Consider the following 25,248-nt stretch of genomic DNA (forward strand, 5'->3'; position numbering starts at 1 on the left):
CAGACAAGTGGTTGGTCAATTTCCTCTTTTTATTAACTGCTCTCGTTTGTTAAGATCAGGTCTCACTATAATAATGTAACATTTTGGGAAAAAGACACAAGACAGGAGTCCAGCACTGGAGGCCAAGATGGAGAAAATCTCCACAGCCACTGTGTATTTCCCTTTGGTGCTAATGTACGCAGGGACAAATGATAACCACACACTGCAGAAAACCAGCATGCTGAATGTGATGGATTTGGTTTCCTGGAAAGTGTCTGGTAACTTCCTAGCTAGGAAAGCTACAACAAAACTGATAATAGCCAGGAAACCCATAAAAGACAAGACACTATAAAACATGACAACTGACCCCTCATTGCATTCGACAACAATTTCAGAAATGAAGGAGTGCTTATCCAAGTCTGGGAAAGGGGGAGAAATTCCAAGCCACACAATGCAAAGAAGAGTTTGCATAAAAGTACAACAAAGAACAATGGAAAAAGTTAATTTTTTCCCAACCCATGTCCTCATCCGTGATCCAGGCTTAGTGGCCATGAAAGCAAGAACTACGGTAATGGTTTTGGCCAGCATACAAGAAACAGCCACTGAGAAGATGATCCCAAAAGCAGTTTGTCGAAGGAGACAAGTGATCTTCATGGGTTGACCAATAAAAAGCAGAGAACAAAGGAAGGAGAGGAGGAGGGAGATGAGGAGGGTGTAGGAGAGGCTGCGGTTGTTGGCCTTAACGATAGGTGTGTTGTGGTACTTCAGGAACAATCCTAGTACAAAAATTGTGGTGAAAGAAAGGATAATGGCCATCGTCACCAAACTGCTTCCTAATGTTCCTTCATAAGAGAGGTATGTCATTTCCTTGGAAAGGCAGAAATCCTGCTTATTGTTTGGATACTGATCATCTGGACATTGGAAGCATGTGTGCATATCTGTTAAAACAAAAATAAGTAGGAAATCAAGAGATGAGAGGCCAGCAATCTGAGAATCAGGATATAAAAACATATATTGGAAATGTATGTTAAGTCAAATAAGTTGCAGGAAGGCAGAGAGTTGAGTGGCGTACAAATGTAAAACATAATGTCAGTAATAGCATAGTCTCTGTTTGTATTTCTGCTGACTAAACTCCATTTTATAGCTATATACAGTAACTATGAGCACAAATGGATGGTTAGTTTATGACAACAGTTTATAAGATTTCAGTCTCTAAGTGAGGTGGTTGTAAAGTGAGACTTCGTCTGACCGCATTGCTCAGTGATCACAATTCTATCCCTGCATGTTGCAATTGTCAATTGAGAATCTTGGGTCATTAAGTGAGTATCCCATCCAAATGCAAATCCATTCACTCTGGTCCAGAGGCCAACTCTCTCTGCCTATCCCCCACAGGTTTATAGAGAGATAGAGTCAAGGTGGGAGGCACCGTTTTGCGGTGGTTCTCCTCCTACCTCTCTGACCGGTCGCAATCTGTGTTGACAGGGGGGCAGCAGTCGACCCCGAGGCACCTTGCTTGTGGGGTGCCACAAGGATTGGTCCTCTCGCCCCTTCTGTTCAACATTTATGTAAAGCCGCTGGGTGAGATCATCCGTGGCTTCGGGGTGGAGTTCCATCAGTACGCTGATGACACCCAGCTGTACATCTCCACCCCAGGCCACCCCAATGATGCCCTTAAAGTGATGTCCCAGTGCCTGGAGGCCGTGCGGGCCTGGATGGGGAGAAACAGGCTCCAACTCAACCCCTCCAAGACCGAGTGGCTGTGGCTTCTGGCGTCCCGATATAGCCAGCTGACGCCATCGCTGGCTATTGGGGGCGAATCACTCGCCCCCACGGAGAGGGCTCGTAACTTGGGCGTCCTCCTGGATGCACGGCTGTCGTTAGAAGATCATTTGGCGGCCGTGGCCAGGGGGGCTTTTTATCAGGTCCGCCTGATACGCCAGTTGCGCCCCTTTCTAGATCGGGACTCCCTACGCACAGTCACTCAGGCACTCGTCATTTCCCGCCTGGACTACTGCAACGCTCTCTACATGGGGCTCCCCCCGGGGTGCACCCGGAGGCTCCAGCTGGTCCAGAACGCGGCCGCGTGGGGGATTTTGGGGGCGACGAGGCGCTCCCACGTGACACCTCTCCTGCGCGAGCTGCACTGGCTCCCGGTGGTCTTCTGGGTGCGCTTCAAGGTGTTGGTGACCACCTTTAAAGCGCTCCATGGCTTAGGGCCGGGGTACTTACGAGACCGCCTTCTGCCACCAATAGCCTCCCACCGGCCAGTACGCTCCCACAGAGTGGGCCTCCTCAGGGTGCCGTCCGCCAGACAATGTCGGCTGGTGACCCCCAGGGGGAGAGCCTTCTCTGTGGCGGCGCCCGCCCTCTGGAACAACCTCCCCCCAGAGCTACGTACAATAACAGACCTCCGGATTTTTCGTCGGGCCCTAAAAACCCATTTATTTCAACTAGCTGGGCTGGCTTGAGTCAAATTTTAAACGGATTTTAAATTGGAATGTTTTAATTATGGCCAAAATTATTTAATTATTTTAAACAGTTTTTAGATTTTGTATGTTTTGTATGTATGTCTTGTTTTTACTTTGGCTGTTCACCGCCCTGAGTCCTACATTGGAGAAGGGCGGTATAGAAATTTAAACAAATAAATAAATAAAGGTCATGTGAAGTGTTAATACCACTATATAATGTTTTTTAAGACAACATTTGGAATATTGCATCCATGTTTGGTTGCCGTGATATTAAAAAAAAAAAAAAAAGATGTTGAGTGCAGAAAGGAGCAAGAAAGGGTAAAACATATGAAGAGTGGTTGAGGAATTGGGTATGTGTAGTTTAATGAAAAGAAGGTCCCATGATAGCAGTGTTCCAAAATGTAAGGAGTTGCCACAAAGAAGAAGGAATCAACCTATTCTCCAAAGCACCTGAAGGCAGGACAAGAAGCAATGAATGGAAACTAATCAAGGAGAAGATCTTAAACTAAGGAGAAATTTCCTAACAGTTACAATAATTAATCAGCGGAACCTGATTTGCCTCCAGAAGTTGTGGGTGCTCCAACACTGGAAGCAGTGGTAGGTTGCTCCCGGTTCGCACCGGTTCACAAGAATCGGTAGTAAAAATTTGTAGTAGTTCGGAGAACTGGTAATAACTTTGGCTGGCCACACCCTCAAACCAGTCCCCAGCTCGGTCGCCGCTCTCTTACCCCACCTCATCAGAGGCTTTTTTTTTTTTTTTTTACTTTTAAAAGCATTTTTTCTACAACCTCTTCGGCCAAAAAAATGCTTTTAAAAATAAAAGAAAAAAAGAAAAAAGCCTCTGATGATCCCACAGCTCAGCTGGGATCGGCTGAGGCTTTTCAAAGCATTTTTTCTGCAACCTCTTTAGCTGAAGAGGTGGTAAAAAAAATGCTTTGAAAAGCCTCAGCTGAGTTGCCTGATCGGTAGAGGCTTTTCAAAGCATTGTTTTCTGCAACCTCTTAAGGCTGTAGAAAAAAATGCTTTTAAAAGTAAAAAAAAAAAAAAGTTGGCCATGCCCACCCAGTCACATTACCCCCACCCACCAAGCCACGTCCACAAAATAGCCACACCCACAGAACCGGTAGTAAAAAAAATTAGAACCCACCCCTGACTGGAAGTTTTTGAGATGAGATTGGACAACTATTTGTCAGAAATGGTGTACATTTTCCTGCCTGAGCAGGGCATTGGACTAAAAGATCTCAAACAGAATTTGTTATATTTGTTATATAACTCCGTCCCCTGACCCCCATGTCGTCAGGAAACTTCTGTGCATGTGCATGGCCCCATTGTGAACTGGTAGTAAAAGTAAGTAGAACCCACCCCTGGTGGCTGGGCAGGAAAGGAGAAAGCTGGGTGCCAGTAACTGAGAAAGGAGGGGCCTAGGAGAAAAATCAGTGTGGGCAACTTGAAAAAAAAAGGAGACAGAGAATAGATGAATGCTGGTGCTTGCTGGTTCACAAAAATAGGGTATACAAGTGGGAAAAGTTATGCATGCTTGAGAAATTGAGTGCAATAACTAAATGATGATGAAAGACATCTAGGTTTTTTTGTAACATCTCTTACCTGTTTGATTTGTGATCTCTCCCTGTGAACATGGAAGGCAGTCATAGCAGCAAAATGGTTTTCCTTCTATTTTGGCCTTTTGGTAACCTGAAGGGCAGGGAGACAGGTGATACCTGCCCATGAAGAAAATAAAATATGTTAATGTTTTTGAAAAGAAATTTCACAGATTGTCATTGCAACATTTTGAGGTTGCGGTGGTGAACAGCATCTTTCCATCCTTCCTGACTTGACTGAAATGGCACTCAGAAACAAATTCTTAAGCTTTTATTGTTGCAAGGGTAGATTTCTGGATTCTGTGGTTGCCTCTGGTTCCGAAGAAAATTGAAGCTAAGAAATCAAAAGGGCCACATGTGAGAGACCTCTGACCAAAGCAAACAAAATAATATATTTAACCCTATTAAAACTGTTGCTTGGTAGAAGAATTTTTTAATATCAGGTATGTGAAAGTAAATTTAACAATGAACTTTCCGCCTTAATTTTTTTTTACCCCAATTTACTTGCTGTTCTGTTGCAATCATTTGGCGGGCTCCCCATGAGAGGTCCAGATTAGAGAAAACACAGGCACAAGTGTTTCTCGGGATGAGAGAGCCTCGAGCTGACTCCAGACCTCTCTTTTATTAAGCAAGGGTATTGGGCGTATCAGAAGACAGGATTACAGCTATACATTCTCATATTACATTCTTGATTAAACTTAACTCTTGCTATGTTATCATATTTGGCTTCGTTCCCAGCATCCCATCACCTGCCAACTGAGAGGCCCCGTTATCAGAGATCTACCTCAGTTGTCAGGAATGTTAGTTCAAAGGGATTGCTACGCACTTTCTGTTCTACAATATTATGAACAAAGAGAGAACGAAGAGGGCCTTTCAGTGATCATCTAGATGAACCCGCTTTTCCTACTTTACTCTTCTTCCATAGCCAAGCTCCGCATATGTGTTCCAACCAGCCAAACTGGTCTACACATACCCCATGGCTACCTCATTCCCACATTTCCTCTGTTTTTGTTTTTTACAACAGGGTTCAGCTGTGTTGTTATTATGATGTTTTCTTTATGTTTGGCAAATATGTTTGTCATCATAGCAAATAAAGCAGGAATACATTGGATACTGCAACATACAGAAACAAGCAAAGCAATGATAAAGGTATATAAATGGTTATACATCTAAGGATTGTTATCACACATGGGATGAATACTAAGCCAGCTATTGCACATATGAAGAAAAATTTGTTTAATCCATCCGGATCCAGGCACCCAAGAAAACCACATGTCAGAAGTTTGTAACCTCTGAGTTATTCTGGAAGCCCTATCCTGTAAGTCCCGAGCACCTTCTCTGACCACACCTGATTTGTTCATGTAGAAACAACAATCTTCACCTAAAAATATACATGTTCCTCCCTTTTCTGCTTTGTTGAGATTGGCTTCCTCCAGTTCCAGAAGGGCTTTGGTTTCACTTATCAGGACGTCCTTCCTATTGGAGGGAATAAAACCTTTGCACATTTGCAGAAGGGAGGGGAGACATTGGATACAGCAACAAAGCAAAACAAGCAGTACGATTATAGATACAACAGTTGGCATAATTGATTTCAACCAAGAACCATCCGGGAGCCATGACCAAAGGGCAGCCCAGATGTCAATGGCGCCAGATCCATCGGATGATAAGGGATTGTTTTTGATCATGTTTTCCATATGTTCTATGGTGTGAGTGATGTTATACTGATAATCAGATACATAGGTACCACAATGTATGAGGCACAAATGCCTCCTTTAGCTACTAGCATAATATCTAAGGCATATTGGTTTTGTAAGACCACCTCCTTGATTTCAGCCAGTTCTTTGTTCATCAGCTTCAGCACCTTGATAGTCTCGTTGAACATATGTACTGTCCAGTTATTTAATAAATAAAGATCCCAATAGTTCATTGCCACCCCGAGATTGGGCAAGATGCCTCTGGATGTCTGAGTTTTTAATGAGCCACCCAGTGTCAGTGGTGGGTGTGGTTTGAGAAATAGGAGTAGTGGAGTTTGTCCGATTAGTAGCTATTTGAATGTCTTTTATTACTGTCCCATTATGATTGAATGTAGAGGCTGCTGACATGAAGGATCATGAGATGTATGGGCAATAGATGCAAGATCGTGACTGGTTTCTCCTTCTTTTTGTTGTAAATGGAATGGTCTTACATGTCTTCCAGGGATCCAGATGGTCTGATTGTTGTACTGGACAGCAGCATATCCACGGCCCCAGGTAATAAGGTCAGCGGGCCCTTTCCATGCAGGATTGGGTGGTTGGCGGAAATAGAGCTTCGGTTTTGGGGTAGCTGATGGTGAAGCAGAAAAATGACGGGTTGCAGCCGATGTGGGAGGCTGTCCAGTCAGGTTAAGAAAGTTCAAAGTATATAAGCAAAGATTGAGTTTGTTTTGCATGGCTGGGAGGCCGAGGCATTTTTCCTCTTTCAATTTATCCAGGGCATTTTTGAGGGTCTGATTAGCCCGTTCTGCAATTGCCTGGCCTTGAGAATTGTAGGGTAAGCAAATTTGTGTGTGATGGACCACTTGTTACAAAAGTCTGCAAAGGCAGTACTGGTGTACGCAGGTCCATTGTCAGTTTTAAGTTCAATTGGGCGTCCCATCAATGCAAAAGTCCGAATACAATGATTTATTACATGTTTGGTTGCTTCTCCCCTTTGTGGGGATGCCATGATGAATCCTGAATAAGTATCCACGGAAACGTGCAAATATTTCCATGGGGCAAAGGAAAGGTATTGAGTCACATCCATTTGCCATGATTGATTAGAGGTGAGACCACTGGGATTAACTCCCGTGTCTCCTGACGGGGATGCCCCAGAGCATTGGGGACAGGATGAAACTATTTGCTTAGCTTGCTCTAGTGGAATATGGCAAGCTTATGCCAGCCCTCTGGCATTTTGATGGAAAAAAGAATGGCCAAAAAATGGATCTGTAAATAAAGTAGGTAAAACATGAACAGCAGCATAAATGCTTCCGGTCTTGTAGAAGTTGCTGTAAAGTGAGAAATAAAGCCATAAGGTTGGAGTCAATCCTGGGCGTGATATAAGCACCTGGAAGATTAAAAATAAATTGACACACATACTGAGAGTCAGAGATCAGATTAAAAGGTTGTTGAGAAAAAGTGTGGAAAGCTAAGATAGCCGCAGACAATTAAGATTCTTTCCAGATGTCGTCATGAGAATCCTTGTAAGCAATGGCTCCTCTCATTCGTCCTCCATCAGAAAAAACATAAAAGCTTGCGGTAGTGGAGAAGAAGAAAGTAATGAGCGAATAGGAAAGGAGGAAGTCATTAAGCAAGCAAACCTAGGATCTTTAGGCAGATGATATGAAATACAGCCTACATAGTCAGTTAGAGCACACTGAAGAGATAAATTATTCTGAAAATAAAAGTGAAAGTCAGATTTTGAGATAGAAAGAACAATATTTATTAAATCAGTTCCATTTCTTCGACAGGCTCGAGTACGCCCCAAGGTTATAAGTTCAGCCATGGCTTGAATAAAGGGTAAAACATTTTTAGATGGTGATGGGGCAAATAAAGCCATTCAATACAATATACTTTTTGCTGTTCTAAAGCATACAATACTCCTGTGGGCCGTTTACTAGTAGGAAATCTTAACAAAGATAACTGACAATCTCTATGAGGGATTCAATCCACAAACTGAATACTCAAGATGTTATTAATTTTCTCAACTGTAGCAAACACTACAGATGGAACTATAATTAAATCTCCTGGCTTTTTTCCTTCAGTCAATAACTCAAATAATGGACTAAGTAAATGCGTAGGTAAAGAAAAATATGGGCGGACCCAATTAATAGTACCCAGAAATTGTTGCAAATTTACTAAGGAAATAACTTTGGGTAACTTTAAATGAGGAAAAGCCGGAGCAGAAAAAGATTGCAATAGTTTATGCCCTAAATACAGATAAGGAGCGTGCAGCTGTATTTTTTCTGGGGCAATTTGCAATTCATATACACATAAATCATTTTGTATTTCAAAAAGCCAATTAGATTGTAGTTTTTGCACTCCAATTAAAATGTCATCCAAACGATGATATACCAGGGTTTTGAGGGCGAGATGTTACAGACATGCCCCCCCCCTTGGATTTTTACGTTCTCTTTTAAAATAACCAGGTTTTCCACAATTGTAACACTTTCCTTGAGGTTTGCTGCCTGGTGATAAAGCAGTGCTAACAAATTGGTTTTATACAATGTTCCTATATCCTGACACACTTTAATCATATCTGCCAAATCAAGATCTTTTCCTAGCCCAACAATTGCTCTTCGGCATTCAGAAGTGGCATTCTCTTTAGCTTTTTTCCTGATGTTAGAGAAGGCTTGTTGACGCTTGCCAGAAACAGGCACTTTTCTGAAGGCTTGATAAGCACATTCAGAAGAAGCTTGCAAAGTTGCAGCCGGTAGACAGACAGAAAGCATTTCAGGAATTTCTTCTATATTCCACACCCCCCTTTTTTTGTCTAACTGTTTCTTTAAATTCTGCCTAATGGGGGTGTAACCAGCTCCTTCAGAAGGAACTGATGGTTCAATTAAAGATGGTTTGAGGTGACAATTTTAACTTTATAATCAGGTGGAGGGCTTGTAGTTAATTATTGCCCTTCCAAAGCATCAGAGCCATATTTTTCTATTCCTTGATGACATTAATACCATTGATGTAATATTTACACTGAAACCTTAGGTTCAAGATGTAAGGCTTGTCCTATCTTTATTATATCTCTCAAACAAGGCGTCCCCTGTTCCGGATAAAAGGGACAATGTTTCCCTGTCTCAACTATCAGTTTCTTTTTGTCAGTCTGCACATCGTCATGCCAGACTTGTGCAATAGGAATCTAAGTTTCCGCACATGCGTTTACTGATATTGAGACAGATTGCAGCCCATCACTTATCACTAGGGATCCCGAAGGATGAAAGGCATGCCAGGGGTCTATTCCAGACGATGATAAGGATGTTAAGGATGCTGCTCCCCATGAAGGGTGTCCCTGCTTCGGGCACCAGATGTTTTTTTAGAAGGTAAATCAAATTTTTAAAAATAGTAATATTGGTCTTGGATATCTCGCCAAGCTCTTGCAGGTATGCTGCCTTCTGCTTGGAAAGACCTCCTCCCATACTCACAAAAGATTATCGTGTTTCAGGTGAAATCGGGGTGCACAGCCTCTTCCAGGCGATGAGAATGGGAGTTCCAAGAGACTTATAGCCACAAGGGTTATCACATCGGGGTCACCAGTTGTTGCGATCATCTTGCGGGCTCCCCATGAGAGGTCCAGATTAGAGAAAACACAGGCACAAGTGTTTCTCGGGATGAGAGAGCCTCAAGCTGACTCCAGACCTCTCTTTTATTAAGCAAGGGTATTGGGCGTATCAGAAGACAGGATTACAGCTATACATTCTCATATTACATTCTTGATTAAAAGGATTTTCTCCATATCTGGACATAACTTTCACATCCTACCATATTACAGTAAATCACATGAATTCTAGGAAAGCAATACTTAAGGCAGAAACAAAACTTAACTCTTGCTATGTTATCATATTTGGCTTCATTCCCAGCATCCCATCACCTGCCAACTGAGAGACCCCGTTATCAGAGATCTACCTCAGTTGTCAGGAATGTTAGTTCAAAGGGATTGCTACACACTTTCTACAATATTATGAACAAAGAGAGAACGAAGAGGGCCTTTCAGTGATCATCTAGATGAACCCGCTTTTCCTACTTTACTCTTCTTCCATAGCCAAGCTCCCCATATGTGTTCCAACCAGCCAAACTGGTCTACACATACACCATGGCTACCTCATTCCCACACTGTTCCTTACTTTTTTTCTGTTTTCTGCAATTGGGATAGTTTGTCCTGGAAAGGATTAGCAAGATGTGTCCTTCTATAAGTGAACTTCAGCAATACTGACATTAGAAGAAGAACAATATGTGCTCAGAATTCTTGTCCCATTACAATTTTGGCAAAATGTGGTGGTAGCTAATTTCATTGATTTTTTTTTTCAGAGAAGGACTGAAGTTCTTGCCATAAGAAAATTCACCATTTAACAGAAATTTAGCAGAAATATCCAGGGAATGCTGAGAATATTTGGAAAGGAATCTTGAAAATATGATTTACCAATATCCTTTCTGAAATCACTGTTTAGCTTTTAATATAAGTTGCATAAAACTATTCAAAGGTGGGGGAAGAAAAAGCAACAAAACAGTGTTATGTTAATTTGTTATGTTAATTTGTTAATTAACAAATATATCTGCAAGCAGAATGACTCTAGAATAGGGAAACATATTATAAGAACACAACAAAATATCTTGGATAATACTTGCATAGAATCCAGGAATATTTGTGGTGATAATCCCTGGCTCCCAATGGTACACACCTCTGGCAATCAAATCCTTACTTTTGTTTTAATTGTATGCTCTACTCACTTGATAAATGACCACCCCTATAAGTGTACAGTTTGTGTCCTCTGTAGAATTTATCAACCAATCTACCTATAGTCGCCCCCATGTAGTACATGAATATTGAATCTATCCCTAGAAGAACTCAGATTCCCTAACAACTCCCATGATTGAACATGGGAAAATACATATTCTCATGTCTGATTTGCCCAGTTCTTGGACATTTTTTTTTTTTGCTATGACCAAAATAATTGAGAAAAAAAGAATGCAATTCTGGTAGATTTCCATGAACCTTCTTGGAAGATTGGTCAAAGTGATCAATCAATGTGGACATGATATGGATTTTACCTGATTAAACCAGGTGGGCCAGATGATTTCATCCTCTCTAATGGTCAGCAGGTGATGTGAGAGTGGGTCTGGATCTATGGTTCCCACCTTAACTCTATGGAAGGACTGGTTTGGGAATGTGACCCAGTTTATGATATCAAATCTTCCTACAAATTCTCCATTTTCATCAAAGGAAATCTTGTCTCCAGCACTGTTATTGAATGAAACTCCTCTCAGGAAATGGTGAAGCTAGACAACAAGGAGGAAAAAGTTGGAAAGGAGTTAAAAGCATGGTGTGGAGGTTGATTGTAGATGCTTTGCAAAAGGATGGCATTTGATGGCATTCATCATATTGGTGACGATATAATGAATGTCATCAAATAATAATGAAAAAAATCATTCTCAGCACAATTATAGAACTCTCAACGTAAGATTGCATCATTATCTGGAATCTTAAAGCTTCTTATTCTATAGTAAATGATTAGTAAGGTTTTGCAGGCTTAATCTTTAAGCAGATTTCCCAGAGATTATAAAAGATTTATTTCTTAGGGGGAAAATATAACAATTTTCTGTAAATTTAATACCTGACTTAATATATCGAAAACCTGTAACTCTTGGAGGACATAAACAAATATTAAATCCATTTCTTTTTTTTACAATACCTTGAAAAATCTAATTGTAATAGTTTGGGATCAAAATGAATCTGGTATGATTTTCATCATCTTTGAAAATTAAAAAAGCATGAGAGAGCAATGTTATGCAATCTTATGTAGATATAGTGAGATATCATAATAGCTGGAAGCTATAACTAGTTTATCCACAAATTAGAACAATGTTGTGGTTAGAATGTAGTACTGCAGGCTACTTCTACTGACTGCTGGCTTCCAGCAGTTTGGCAGTTTGAGTCTCACCGGCACAAGATTGACTTAGCCTTCGATCCTTCTGAGGTCAGTAAAATGAGGACCCCGATTGTTGGGGGGCAATAAGCTGACTCTGTAAACTGCTTAGAGAGGGCTGTAAAGCACTGTGTATCTAAGTCTAATTGTTATTGCTATGGAGAAATGGTTCCAATCATCAAATATAGGAAAATAATTCACATCCATTTTGGAATAGATTTTTATGGGAATGGCATCACACCAGATGAGAGCTGGAACCTGGGACAGTTATAGAAATGAAAACAAAATAGGTAAGTAAAAAGGCCCAGAACATACAATATGGGGCCGCTGCACTCAGCCTTTTTCTCTGCTAATATGCTTTGATCACAGATGTTCATATAAGCATCCAATTTGTAGATAACATTGATTCTTTTTCATGGTAATAAAACCTCTGGTCCCAAACATCTCACAAGGATCAACTGAATAAAATAAATTGATGCTACTCTTGCATTGACAGAGAGGGGAAAAAGTGAAATAGCCTGCGCTGTAAGAGCCACAGTGGCACAGTGATTAGACTGCAGTACTGACTGCCAGCTGACTGCAATTTGGCAGTTCGAATCTCACCAGGCTCAAGGTTGACTCAGCCTTCCATCCTTCCGAGGTGGGTAAAATGAGGAGCCAGATTGTTGGGGACAAGATGCTGACTCTGTAAACCGCCTAGAGAGGGCTGTAAAGCACTGTAAAGTGGTATATAAGTCTAAGTGCTGTTGCTATTCTCTGATAAAGAGACTTACCTTCCATGACTGTTGTTTAAGAATTTTCCATGTTACCCTTGATCTGTGCTTGCTTATGGATGAATACAGGGCATGCAAAGCATATGCAACAGCATAGACGGCGTTATAGACACAGTAACTGTGGGCGGTCATCCTTGTTTCAAAAATGGTTGCAGGGAGAATCTCCAGCCTCTCCTCTCCAGTGCAGATATTCTGTTCCACTGACTCAGTGGGAAAGCTTGGAATCAGGCAATTAAAAAGCTGCTGCCAGATCTCTTTTAAGAAACCGTCTGCTTTATGCAAAATAGGGTTTCTCATCTGAACAAATTTCTGAAATCCTGACACTTCCTTAGATTGGATTGTCAAGGATATAGCGCCATGGAGGAAATCTATGCCCCAGTTTCTTTGAAACAGGTTGGATGTAAAGTCCACCTCTGCTGTCATGATCCAGACTTTTGCTTTTTTCCCTGCCGTGTCATAATATTCTGACATTTCGAGGAAACCCCATAAACAGCTTATACTGTGAAACTCTCCATGAAAGATCACTGCATTTGCTCTGCTGTTCCAGGCGAGGTTTAATTTAGCACGGGATGCTTCCACAATCATATCCAGATCATTGAACATACCACTAGGAAACTTTTCGATGAAATCAAAACAGATGCCATGCTGTGAAAAGAAAGGTAACACTTTCCGGAGCAATAATTCTGCCTGGATGCCAATGCCAATATAAAATATGCCCATCCATGTCCACTTGAAATAAAGCAACAGCTGAAGAATCCCATAATATTGATAATCTGCATTGGGAAACATCCAATGGAAGGAAATGGCTTGATTTTGTGTATTTATCTCTGGAGCAGAAGAATAGGCAAGCTAAGAGAATGAAGAGATAAATGAAGAAAGATAGAAAAAGGGTTTGTTGGAGAGGGAATAATGATTCAGACTTTTTTTTTCTTTGTTATTGTAGTAAAACCTTCAGTATGTTGTCATTTATAGAACAGTACTGCCTACCTTTGACTTAAAGTCCTGATAATAATATAATTTATGAACAGTTAAATGGAAGCCTCCCAATACTAAAAAAAAAAAAAAAAGGTAGAATATTTAATTAAGCTAATTATTAAGGTGAAACAGAGTTCAATATAAGTTCTAAAGGTAACTGCAATTTCAAAAACAATTAAGTATATATTTCCATATTGGTTTATTTCAAATATTTAAATGTTCAGGTTTTTTTTAATCCTTTTAAAATTTTTGTTTAATTAGTGTTCAAACAAGAATTCTGGAAACGACACTCTTGCCTTTCATATCTGAGGAATTTTAGCAGGGGTGAAATGTAAAATTTGTTACTACCGGTTCTGTGGGCATGGCGTGGTGTGTGTGTGGGGGGGGGGAGTAATGTGACTGGGTGGGCATGGCCAACTTTTTTTTTTTTAACTTTTCAAAGCATTTTTTCTGCAAATGCAAAAAAAATGCCTTGAAAAGCCTCTGCCGATCAGGAACACAGTTGGGATCATCAGAACCTTTTCAAAGCATTTTTAACAACCTCTTCCACTGAAGAGGTTGCAGAAAAAAATGCTTTAAAAGTCTCTCTGACGATCAGGCAACTCAGCTGGGATCGTCAGAGAGACTTTTAAAGCATTTTTTTCTGCAACCTCTTCCGGGGAAGAGGTGATTAAAAAAATGCTTTGAAAAGGCTCTGACGATCCCAACTGTGTTGCCTGATCGTCAGAGCCTTTTGTTAAGGATATTGGTGTTCTGTTACCAACCAGCAGAGTAAATGCACAAGGAAACGTTGCTGAGAGCAATGAATAAGAGATATGCAAACTGGTTTATCAAAAGTTTACTTTACAGTGAAAAAACAATCTCATAGTCTTTAAATCAATCCAAGTCTTTGCCAGTTAAATCAGTCCAGTGATACAAAGATCTTCTTAACACAAACAGTAGTTGGTTAGAATAACAAACTCACTCTGGTTCACAAACCACAATGGTAGCAGATCCATTCAATGATGATAGCACAATGGATAGTAACTCCACACACTATGGTAGCTTATCATCAACTGAATACGTTACAGTATCTTTCTTAAATACGTTCACAACTAATTACAGCATGACTCAGCATTACAATGAATCAGCAGTAAACCTTTAAAGTCACACAATACATATTCATATTAAAGTCACAGAACACATATATTGCCTGGACAACTTGTTAGGCTCAAACCATATCCTAACATTCTCCCCTTTGGACAGGTCAATATATACAGTTTAGATTCTTAATCCATAGCTTTCACAACATGTTTTATGTCTTATAGCACCTTGCACTTTGGTAAAATTATCAGCAATATTGTCTTCCGACATACAATATTCCAACTTAACCATGTTGCTTTGGATACACTGACGAACATTCAGATACCGAATGTCAGTATACTTAGATCTAGTTTTAACTGCTAAATTTGTTGCCATTTTTATAGCAGCTTGGTTGTCCTCATGTATTACAATTGGATAATCCATCTTTAAACCAATATCCATCATTAATTGTTTGTAATAAATCAGATCAGTACAAACTAGTGACAAACCTGAGAATTCTGCCTCCATAGCAGATAGATTAATATGTTTTTGATGAATTGATTTCCAGCCAATCAAACAATTGTCTAACATGATAGCTATACCCGATGTGGTCAAATCAGTAGCAAAACTGGCATCAGCATATGCGCTTAATATTAAATCATTGTTAGGTTCTAGCTACAATGCATAATGCATCGTCATTTTCAGATATCTTAATATATGCTTTGCGGCCTGCCAATGCCTATCAGTTGGCTCTGTATTATATCTCGCTAATTGGTTTACTCCAAATGAAATATCAGGTCTCGACCAATTGCTTATATAAGGTAGACTACCTATAAGAGACTGGTAGATCTCCTTACTAAATTTAGGACTTTGGATTTCTCCTTGTTGAAAATCCTGTGCCATAGGCATTTTAGCTGGCTTACATAGCTCCATGCCATAACGTTTCAACATTTGGCTTATTTTGCTAGATTGAGATATTTTATAACCTCTAGCTGTTTGATTGATATCTAGACCCAAATAATGCCTAATATTTCCTAAATTTCTGATCTTAAATTTGGTATGTAACTGTTTAACAATATCTATGGCTTCTTTGTCAGTTTTAGTTATTATGGCTATATCATCTGTAAACAATAACAAAAATGATATTAACCCATTATTTTTTCTTTTAAAGAGACACTTATCCGCTACACCTTCATGAAAACCGATCTTATTTAGCTCTTTAACTATACATTGGTTCCACTCAAATCCTGATTGTCTCAAACCATAAAGGCTTTTATTTAACTTCCAACAATCAGTGTGGTTTTGTGTTTCAACTCCTAAAGGCTTCCTCATATAGATGGTGTGTCTCAATGGAGCATGCAAGTATGCTGTCTCTACATCTATATGGTTAATACTATATTTATACTTAGCCGCCCACACTAGCATTGTTGTTAAAGTACTAGCTCGTAAACTAGGAGGAAAAACCTCATCAAAATCTTTTTCGGTCTGAGAAAAACCTTGAGCTACAAGGCGAGCTTTATGGGTTACTGTCCCATCTATGCTTTTCTTAATTTTGTAAACCCATCTACAACCTATTAATTTTTCACCAAGTGGCAATTTCACAGTTTCATAAACACCTAACTTAGTTAAAGAATTAATTTCCTTACTCATTGCCTCCTTCCAAGCATTCTGCTCCTTTTCAGGATAAAGCTTGATACCTCATAACTTGAAGGTTCAATGTTAACCTGGCAAACTACAATTGCTTTATATCGATCAGGTGGATGCCTTTCCCTAGTAGATCTCCTAGGTAATACAGGACTTACTGCAGATGGTTCATCTGACTCCTCCCCTAAAACTACCTCCTCTAAACCTACTTTCTGTTCTTCCTCCTTGATAGAGGATTTTACATCATCTAAATCCTCAGGAATATCATCAGGAATATGATGCTCTATACTAACAGTATTATTATCATGTCTATAATCTGCACGCTCTAGTTTATCCCATCCTTCGTGCTCTAGAAATTTAGCACTTGCACTACAGTAAACACTAGTAGTTCCCTGTGCCCAAAATCTAAAAGACCTATGATTTGATTCATAGCCAATGAAAAACATTTTTCTGGCTCTCTGTTGAGCCTTTCTCCTTAAACTAGATGGAATATGTACCCAAGCTGGGGCTCCAAATGTGTGTAAGTAACTAGGATTTGGTTTCCTCCCATGCCATAAGGTGAATGGTATTTCACCTGTAGAGGAATGAACCATGTTGTTTAACACATGGTTAGCACACATAACAGCCTCACCCCATAAATTTTCAGGCAAACCAGAATCTGCCAACATAGTTCTAGTCATGGCTTGTAATGTTTGACCTCTTCTCTTGATATACGAATTGGGCTGTGGTCTGTACGGCGCAAACCATTTATGCTGAATCCCTGCATCTTGCAAAAACTTTTCCAATCTTTGGTTGGTAAATTCTGTACCATTATCAGTCACTAAGCATTTAATCTTAAATTTCTGTTTCCTTTCCACAAAACGTAGCCAGTTGTTAATATGCTGGAATGTTTCACTTTTTGTTTTCATTAGATAACAGAATCCGTATCTTGAATAATGGTCTACTATGCTCAGAATATAGCAGGCACCTCCTATACTGGATTTTTTGGTCCAATTAGGTCTACAAACACTACCTCTAATGGATTTTTGGTTTTAAAACCATGAACACGGTTTGCTGGTGTTACTCTACTTTTTTGCTGACTACAGGCATTGCAATTCAGATATTTACTACATGCTTGTAGTTTTATCCTTTCAGATAATTGAACTGTTTCCTTTAACATTCTGAAATTTAAATGCCCAAGTCTCCGGTGTAACAGATGAATACATTCATCATGTGGTTAACATTCTTATAAACAGACTTAGATTTAGCCACCAATACTGGGTTATCCCTTAAAATAAATAAATCATTCTCTAAACTTGCAGTAACAATTTTGCCATCTTTCTCAATAAAACATTTATCATTTTTAAATGTTACTGTAAACCCAAATTTCAATAATGATTTAACAGATAATAAATTGAATTTTAACCCAGGAATATATAACATAGGCAATGGTTCATTAATAAATGACCAACAAGCAACACTCTCTCCAGCTACCTTAACCTTCCAGCCATTTGCTAGTTTAAACTGTTGGTTACTCTTCTCCATTTTAACAAAAAAAAATTATCTCTTGAAATTGATTGAGAAGCACCACTGTCAACAACCCAACAATCCTGGTTAACATCAGTAGTTGAACTGGATATAGGTAAATTACAACCTTTCTTGGGTCTAGTATTGTCCCTAACAGACATTTTCTTATTCTTACAATACTTAGCTATATGCCCTTTAGCCCCACAAGCAAAGCAACGTTTTACAAAATAGGCAGTTAAGTACATTTTTTCTTCTTTTGGTTGTTGCACTCTCAACTGATCCCTTTCTTGTCTTCTTTTGGATTCTTCCAATAACCTACCGGTTATGCCAGCCAATGTCAGTTCATCTCTGGACAAAACCTCTAACGAAGAAACATAGTCGTCATAACTATCGTCCAAAGAAGAAAGAATTATATAAACTTGTTGTAGTTCTGAGAAAACAAGTTCCTTTTCATGCAGCTCCTGGAAAATTCTGGTCATGGATTCCAAATGAGCCATCATATCTCCACCTTTAAGACAATGTTGTTTAAATAATCTCCATGTGAGATAAATATGAGCACCCACAGAGACACGAACATATAGTCTCTTCAACTTGGTCCAACACCTAGCAGCAGACTCTTCGCCACGAATATGGACAAGCTGCTGGTCACCCAGTGTTAGTCCAATAATGCAAAGAGCTCGTTCATTGTCTCTGTTGTACTTGGCTATTTTCTTCGCATCTTCCTCATCAGCAGGATTCCATGCTGTTACATCCGATGGATTATTAACTATATCCCACAGTCCTTCTCTACGCAGAAGTAGATTACATTTTGTAGACCAGGATACATAGTTTGTTCCATCCAGCCGGGTTATCATGGAAAAATTTGCTGCTTGTTCTAGTGCCATCTTCACTTGGATTGTATATCAGAAACACAGTTTGTACTATTCACATTAACTCTCAGTTTAGCTCCTAACAATCCTTGTTAGTTCTGGTTGGCTCTGGGTCCATAACCAACGTTAAGGATATTGGTGTTGTGTTACCAACCAGCAGAGTAAATGCACAAGGAAACGTTGCTGAGAGCAATGAATAAGAGATATGCAAACTAGTTTATCAAAAGTTTACTTTATAGTGAAAAAACAATCTCATAGTCTTTAAATCAATCCAAGTCTTTGCCAGTTAAATCAGTCTAGTGATACAAAAATCTTCTTACCACACAAACAGTAGTTGGTTAGAATAACAAACTCACTCTGGTTCACAAACCACAATGGTAGCAGATCTATTCAACGATGATAACACAATGGATAGTAACTCCACACACTATGGTAGTTTATCATCAACTGAATACGTTACAGTACCTTTCACCACTAATTACAGCATGACTCAGCATTACAATGGATCAGCAGTAAACCTTTAAAGTCACACAATACATATTCATATTAAAGTCACAGAACACATATATTGCCTGGACAACTTGTTAGGCTCAAACCATATCCTAACACCTTTTCAAAGCATTTTTTTAACCACCTCTTCCTCGGAAGAGGTTGCAGAACGAAATGCTTTGAAAAGCCTCTGACATCCCAGCTGAGCTGTGTGATCATCAGAGGCTTTATTTTTACTTTTAAAAGCATTTTTTTGGCAGAAGAAGTTGTAGAAAAAATGCTTTTAAAAGTAAAAAAAAAAGCCTCTGATGATCGTGCAGCTCAGCTGGGCATGGTGGGGGAGGGGGTTGCAGGGATTTTTGCTACCGGTTCTCCAAACCACCCGCTGCCATCGCTATCAGATCGGGTGATCCGGTCTGAACCAGGAGCATTTCACCCCGAATTATAGGAAATGGATGTCCTTTCATGAACAGAAACTACCTGTGCAATCTTGTATTGACTCAGGATGGTTGCTACGTGAAGGAAATCATTTGAGTTAGGTCCTCCAATGACCGCGACCAGATTGTTCTGGAAATCATATTTATAGTTTGGGATGAATCTGCCCGGTGTGGACAGAATTTCCATTGTTGCTGCATATGTCAGTTTTGGATTAAAATAGTTGTTATAGATGTTGAAGCCCAGGGTGTCATTGGTCAAGATCTGGGGATTTCCATTAATCTCTTCTACAGCAAATACCAGAGCCAAGATGTGTTGGTAAGTCTGAGTTAGTGGTCTGCAGTTCAATTTGAAAAATAATAAATAACATCAATACATATGTTTACAGAGAGAGAGCCAGTTGCAATTTTAAGAACTTGGATCTTGGTCACCATCATAGGTTATATTTAAAACATTGGAAATATTTCTAGATACATATTAACTACTAATTTGAAAGGAAAGAACGAAATATTAAAAATATAAATCCAAAATTTATCCTACTTCCACCAAATTTATCTTATAAATTTTCTCCTGAAATTCATGATAGAACTACTAGATTTAAAAATGCTAACCATTTTTAAATCTAGATAAATGTTCCTGTCCCCTCCAAAACAAAACAAAACAAATTGGTCTATCATCTATCTACTGTATATCTATCATCCATCTATTCAAAAGCCCTGTTATGTCCCTCTCCCCCCACCCCAAACAGTAAGCAAACTGTACTGCCAGCATTTCTGATATTACCAGGACAAAGATACAACAGATGTCGAAAGCATCCAACTCCTTACATAAATTCAACAAAGAAATCTTCAAGGGGATGTCTTCTGAATGTGATCTTCTTAGAAATTACAAAGCTGTGAGAAATTATACCACCAAGTATGGAGTCTCCTGGTTCGTGATATTTATGAAAAAATGGACTGGGATCATCCCTAGTGCCTTTTGAAAAAGAAACTTTGCAAATGCTCGTAGGAAACAGCCCTAATACCAATATTCCAGTTATAAGATATCCAGAACTTCCTGTAAAAAATCTATTCACTTTTGCCATGACTGATGAAATTTCTCCAGTTCAACAGTCAGGATTTAGCTGGAAAGCCAAACAAGCTGAGGATAAACCAGTTGTTGGGCTACAAGTTCTCTGTATTCAAGGTTTCAAAGATCAAAGGGAATGTTTGAAGTATCCTTTATTTAAAGGGCCAGGTTGGCCACATCATGTTGTATTTTACAAGGAGTTGAAAGGAGAAATCAGTCAAGAGGGCAGGGCAGATGATTACATCACCAGAGTTCTTCCTGATTCAAAACAGTGAGGAAATATTTTCCCCTTGGTGTTGGACAGCCATTTTTCAGCTTATTCCCATGGTCCAATTAGGCCATGTGGTTAGTAGTTTGTAATGACTATCCCAAAAGATGACAGAGGAAAATAGTGATCCCAACAGATGATGAAACCTGTGCATGTTCATGAGATACTAAAAGTAAGCTTAGAAGTCTAAGAGGACTCCTTTGCTGAGCACTCTGGATTGAATAAATTTATTACAAACTTCCAGAATATTTGAAGACTTTTTAAACATGCTATAAATGATTCAACCTGTACTGCATCATTAACACATATTGAAATACTGATTGATCTCTGCATAGCTTTACAAATTTCATGTATTTAGCGCTTCTAGTATTTGTCTGTAACAGTGTTAGACACTAGATGTTAGCTGTGTAAAAAAGGCAAAGGGATTTGGCATCATGTCTATTGAGCAGAAACAAAAAGAGAGACAGAGAATCCTAGAGAGAATTCACAGTCATATCTGTTGACCCATAAAGACTAAAATCTTGGGAAAAAATGGATCACTATTAATACTGGTTGACTTCTCCAGATATTCATCCACTATTTGGTGGATGATCTCTGGAGGGCTCGGAACAGGGGTTGCTCCTCTGTCCTGGTCCTGTTAGATATCTCAGCGGCTTTTGATACCATCGGCCATGGTATCATGCTGCGTCGGCTGGAGGGCTTGGGGGTGGGAGGCACCGTGCTTCGGTGGTTCTCCTCCTATCTCTCCGACCGGTCGCAGTCTGTGTTGGCAGGGGGGCAGAGGTCGACCTCGAGGCGCCTCGTTTATGGAGTGCCACAAGGGTCGGTCCTCTCGCCACTCCTGTTCAACATTTATGTGAAACTGCTGGATGCGATCATCCGTGGTTTTGGGGTGCGTTGCCAACTGTACGCTGATGACACTCAGCTGTATTTTATTGTTGGCTGTTCACCGCCCTGAGTCCTTCGGGAGTAGGGCGGTATACAAATCAAATAAAACCTAAACCTAAACCTAAACCTGTACATCTCCACCCCTGACCACCCCAATGATGCCCTCGAAGTGATGTCCCAGTGTCTTGAAGCCATGTGGGTCTGGATGGGGAGGAACAGGCTTCGACTCAACCCCTCCAAGACTGAGTGGCTATGGATGCTGGTGCCATCGCTGGCTATTGGGGGTGAGTTACTGACCCCCACAGAGGGGGCTCGCAACTTGGGTGTCCTCCTGGACTCATGGCTGTCTTTGGGAGGGCATATGACGGCCATGGCCAGGGGGGCCTTCTATCAGGTCTGTCTGATATGCCAGTGGTGCCCCTTTCTGGATCGGGACTCCTTATGCATAGTCACCCATGCCCTTGTCACATCTCGCCTGGACTACTGTAATGCTCTCTACATGGGGCTCCCCTTGAGATGCACCCGGAGGCTCCAACTGGTCCAGAATGCAGCTGCACGGGTGATTATGGGAGCAACGGGGCTCCCATAATCAGGGAGCCCTGTTGCTCTCATGCAGGAGAGCAACACCTCTCCTGCGTGAGCTGCATTGGCTCCCAGTGGTCTTTGTTGTGGCTCCGTTACCTGAGCCTGTGTCATCAGCAGGAGAGGACTCTGAGAGTGAAGAAGAAGAGTTGGCAAGACCTCCTTCTCCATGACCCTCCTCTCTGGCAATGCCTTTAGTGTCTGCCAAAGGGCAAGAGATAGGGCCGGGGCCAAGCACGTCCATGCAGCCATAGATGGACAGTGATGAGGGTAATGAGTCTTGTCTGGATCCACGCCATCGTCGCAGAGATAAGCACGTGCAACAGAAGAAAAGGCATGCCCGAGATTAGGCTGAGTCACTGGACCACACTCCACAGGATATAAAAGGGAGTGTGGTGGCCAGTCAAACCTTGTGACGAACAAAGCTGAAAGCTTCCACGCCATTCTGCATTGCATTCTGCATCGGACTTTTGCTATAAGATTTAGCTGGATTATCTCTGGACTTGATTAACTCCGTAATTATTGAGCTGTTTCTTTTGATGTATCAGAAGTGGGGAGAAGTTATCTCTCCTCTTTGTAAATAATAAACTCTTGGCAGGCAGCCACTAGGTTGTTGCCAAGTTCTGTTATCTTAAGGAAAAGGATTTTGCCGGCTGGTTTGGTCTTTAACTCTTGAACGTCTGTTGGTGTGTGTGCGTGTGGTTGGGGACAGAACAGTCTTCCGGGTGCGCTTCAAGGTATTGGTTCTCACCTTTAAAGTGCCCCATGGCATAGGGCCAGGATACTTGCGAGACCACCTGCTGCTATCGATAACCTCCCACCAGCCAATACGCTCGCACAGAGAGGGCCTCCTCAGGGTGCCGTCGGCCAAGCAATGTCGGCCCAGCCTTCTCTGTGGGGGCACCTGCCCTTTGGAATGAGCTACCTCCTGAAATACGACTGATCCCAGACCTCCGCACTTTCCACAAGGCCCTGAAGACTTATTTATTCCAACAAGCCAGCCTAGCTTAAATGGTTTTAATGGGAATTTTTAATCTTTTAATTTTATTGGTTTATTGGGTTTTAAATTGGGAATTTTTTTGATTTTGTAGATTTGGGATTTTAAACTGATAATGCTGCTGATTTAATCTATTTTAATTTTTTCTTAACTTTTGTACTATATGTGTTTTAATTTCTGGCTGTCCACCACCCTGAGTCCCCCTGGGGAGAAGGGCAGTATATAAGTTTAATTAAATAAATAAATAAATAAAATAGTCAGAAAAATCAAATTGTAGACTATTTTTTTTTCAAGTGACGAGAGACATCAATAGCTTGAATGCAGGGGTGGGTTCTACCTTTACTACCAGTTTGCAACGGGGCCACGCACCTAATGTCAAATATCAACCTAAAGATATTTGTAAATCTTAATTTCAATGGCAATATAAACTATTTGTATGAAAATTGATCAGGCCAACATTCTGACATTTCTCAGCAGAAAGTGTATTTCTGATGTGTGAAATGTAGTTTTCTGTCAAGTGCAGTCAACAAACCTGAATAATAAGAAGATACAGAAACTGGATTGGGCATTAGACACACAATGGCAGACACAGGATGTCAATTCCACCTAAATGTCAGTCTGTTGAGGTTATTAAAGTAGTGCCAACAGTGGTGGGTTTCACTTAACTTTGCTACTGGTTCGCACATGTGCCACTTGTGTGCATGTGCAGAAACTTCTGCGCTTGCACAGAGCATACTTGATGACATCTAGGTGGGTGTGCGGAGCTTCCCGCTGCAACTGCTACCAATTTGCTCGAACTGGGGCCACCACTGAGTGCCAGCTAATAAACTACACAAAGACAGAGTTGCTTTTGACAAATCAGAACACAGCATAATGGAAGTGTTTATTATAAAAACAATAGTGTTTATTATAAAAACAATATGTTCTTAAGGGAACCCCACCAAAAGGATAGTGAGACATACTCTTGCAAACAAAAGAGATGAATTGATATTTATACATTTCAGAAAAGGAGGGGAAATGATGCAAGCATGCATATGCAAAAGTGGTAAATGGTGAAAGATTACATTTTCATAAGTAACAGTCCTTGGATTAGTTCCCACCCTTCTGATGTCTACTTTTTGTCAAGAGACCAATATTCTTTGTGAGGAGAAATAGATCAAACTAAGGGTTTTGGGGTGCCAAATACCAGGAAGAAGACTGGCATCTTGAGAACAGATTAACAGGTTTCCATTGAATATGTTTTACTAAGATATTCAACAGGCTACACCTTCAAAGATATGACACATTCCTGTCAGACTCCAAAAAGTAAGAAAGGCATGTAATTTTTTCCAAGCAAATTTTTAAAATATTTTTAATATTCCTTACTTATAGACAGAATCTTGCCAAAGTAAGGCAAACTGCCATCCCCCTAAAGCATATGCTCTAGGAACTGTTAAGGAGGAGCTGTCTTTACCCTTTATCTGTCATACAAACTATCTGAATTGATTTGTCTCTTACTTTTCTGGAATACACTCATTCCCTTCTGGGAATCCAGATTTCATTCCCTTACAATTCCTTTGATTCAATTTTATTTCAACAATTCCATTCATCTGAAAATCCACTATTAAAAGATTGATTGTCTATATAAGAACAATACCTGACCTGAATATTACAGAAAGACTTGTTGCAAGAAAAGCTGTAGGATAAAATAAAAGTATTTAAAGTCAAATGTTGTGAATAAACTTGGTATTTAAACTTTGCTCAGCTAAGTACAGACCCGTACTGTATGATTTCAGCCAATTCCAGTTCTGCTAATTATGCCATGATAGCCACATTTTCCTTATTGTACCTGCTGTAACTCAGAGTTTATGTCCCTATTCATAACTTCCTCATCTACTACTGCACTAACTAATAAACCAGGTTTATTTGATTCAGAATCTTATCCAAATACAATCTCATTGCAAACCTCAATGAATAGAATAGAATAGAATTTTTATTGGCCAAGTGTGAT

General features: G+C 40.1%; 1 protein-coding gene across 1 annotated transcript; it reads right to left on the reverse strand.

Moving 5' to 3' along the window:
- Positions 1-15: 15 nt before the first annotated feature.
- On the reverse strand, positions 16-24,799 carry LOC132710012 (vomeronasal type-2 receptor 26-like). The gene is made up of 8 exons (XM_087893367.1): positions 24,756-24,799; positions 19,501-19,792; positions 16,210-16,410; positions 12,476-13,324; positions 10,828-11,055; positions 6,231-6,367; positions 4,053-4,165; positions 16-917 (listed from the first exon to the last, which is right to left on the reverse strand). The coding sequence occupies exons 1-8, from the start codon at positions 24,797-24,799 to the stop codon at positions 16-18; spliced, it is 2,766 nt and encodes a 921-aa protein (XP_087749493.1).
- Positions 24,800-25,248: the final 449 nt, after the last annotated feature.

The sequence above is a fragment of the Pantherophis guttatus genome, chromosome 4 (genome assembly GCF_059756535.1).
Source record: "Pantherophis guttatus breed Tessera chromosome 4, ASM5975653v1, whole genome shotgun sequence".
In the NCBI taxonomy this organism is placed as follows: Eukaryota; Metazoa; Chordata; class Lepidosauria; order Squamata; family Colubridae; genus Pantherophis; species Pantherophis guttatus.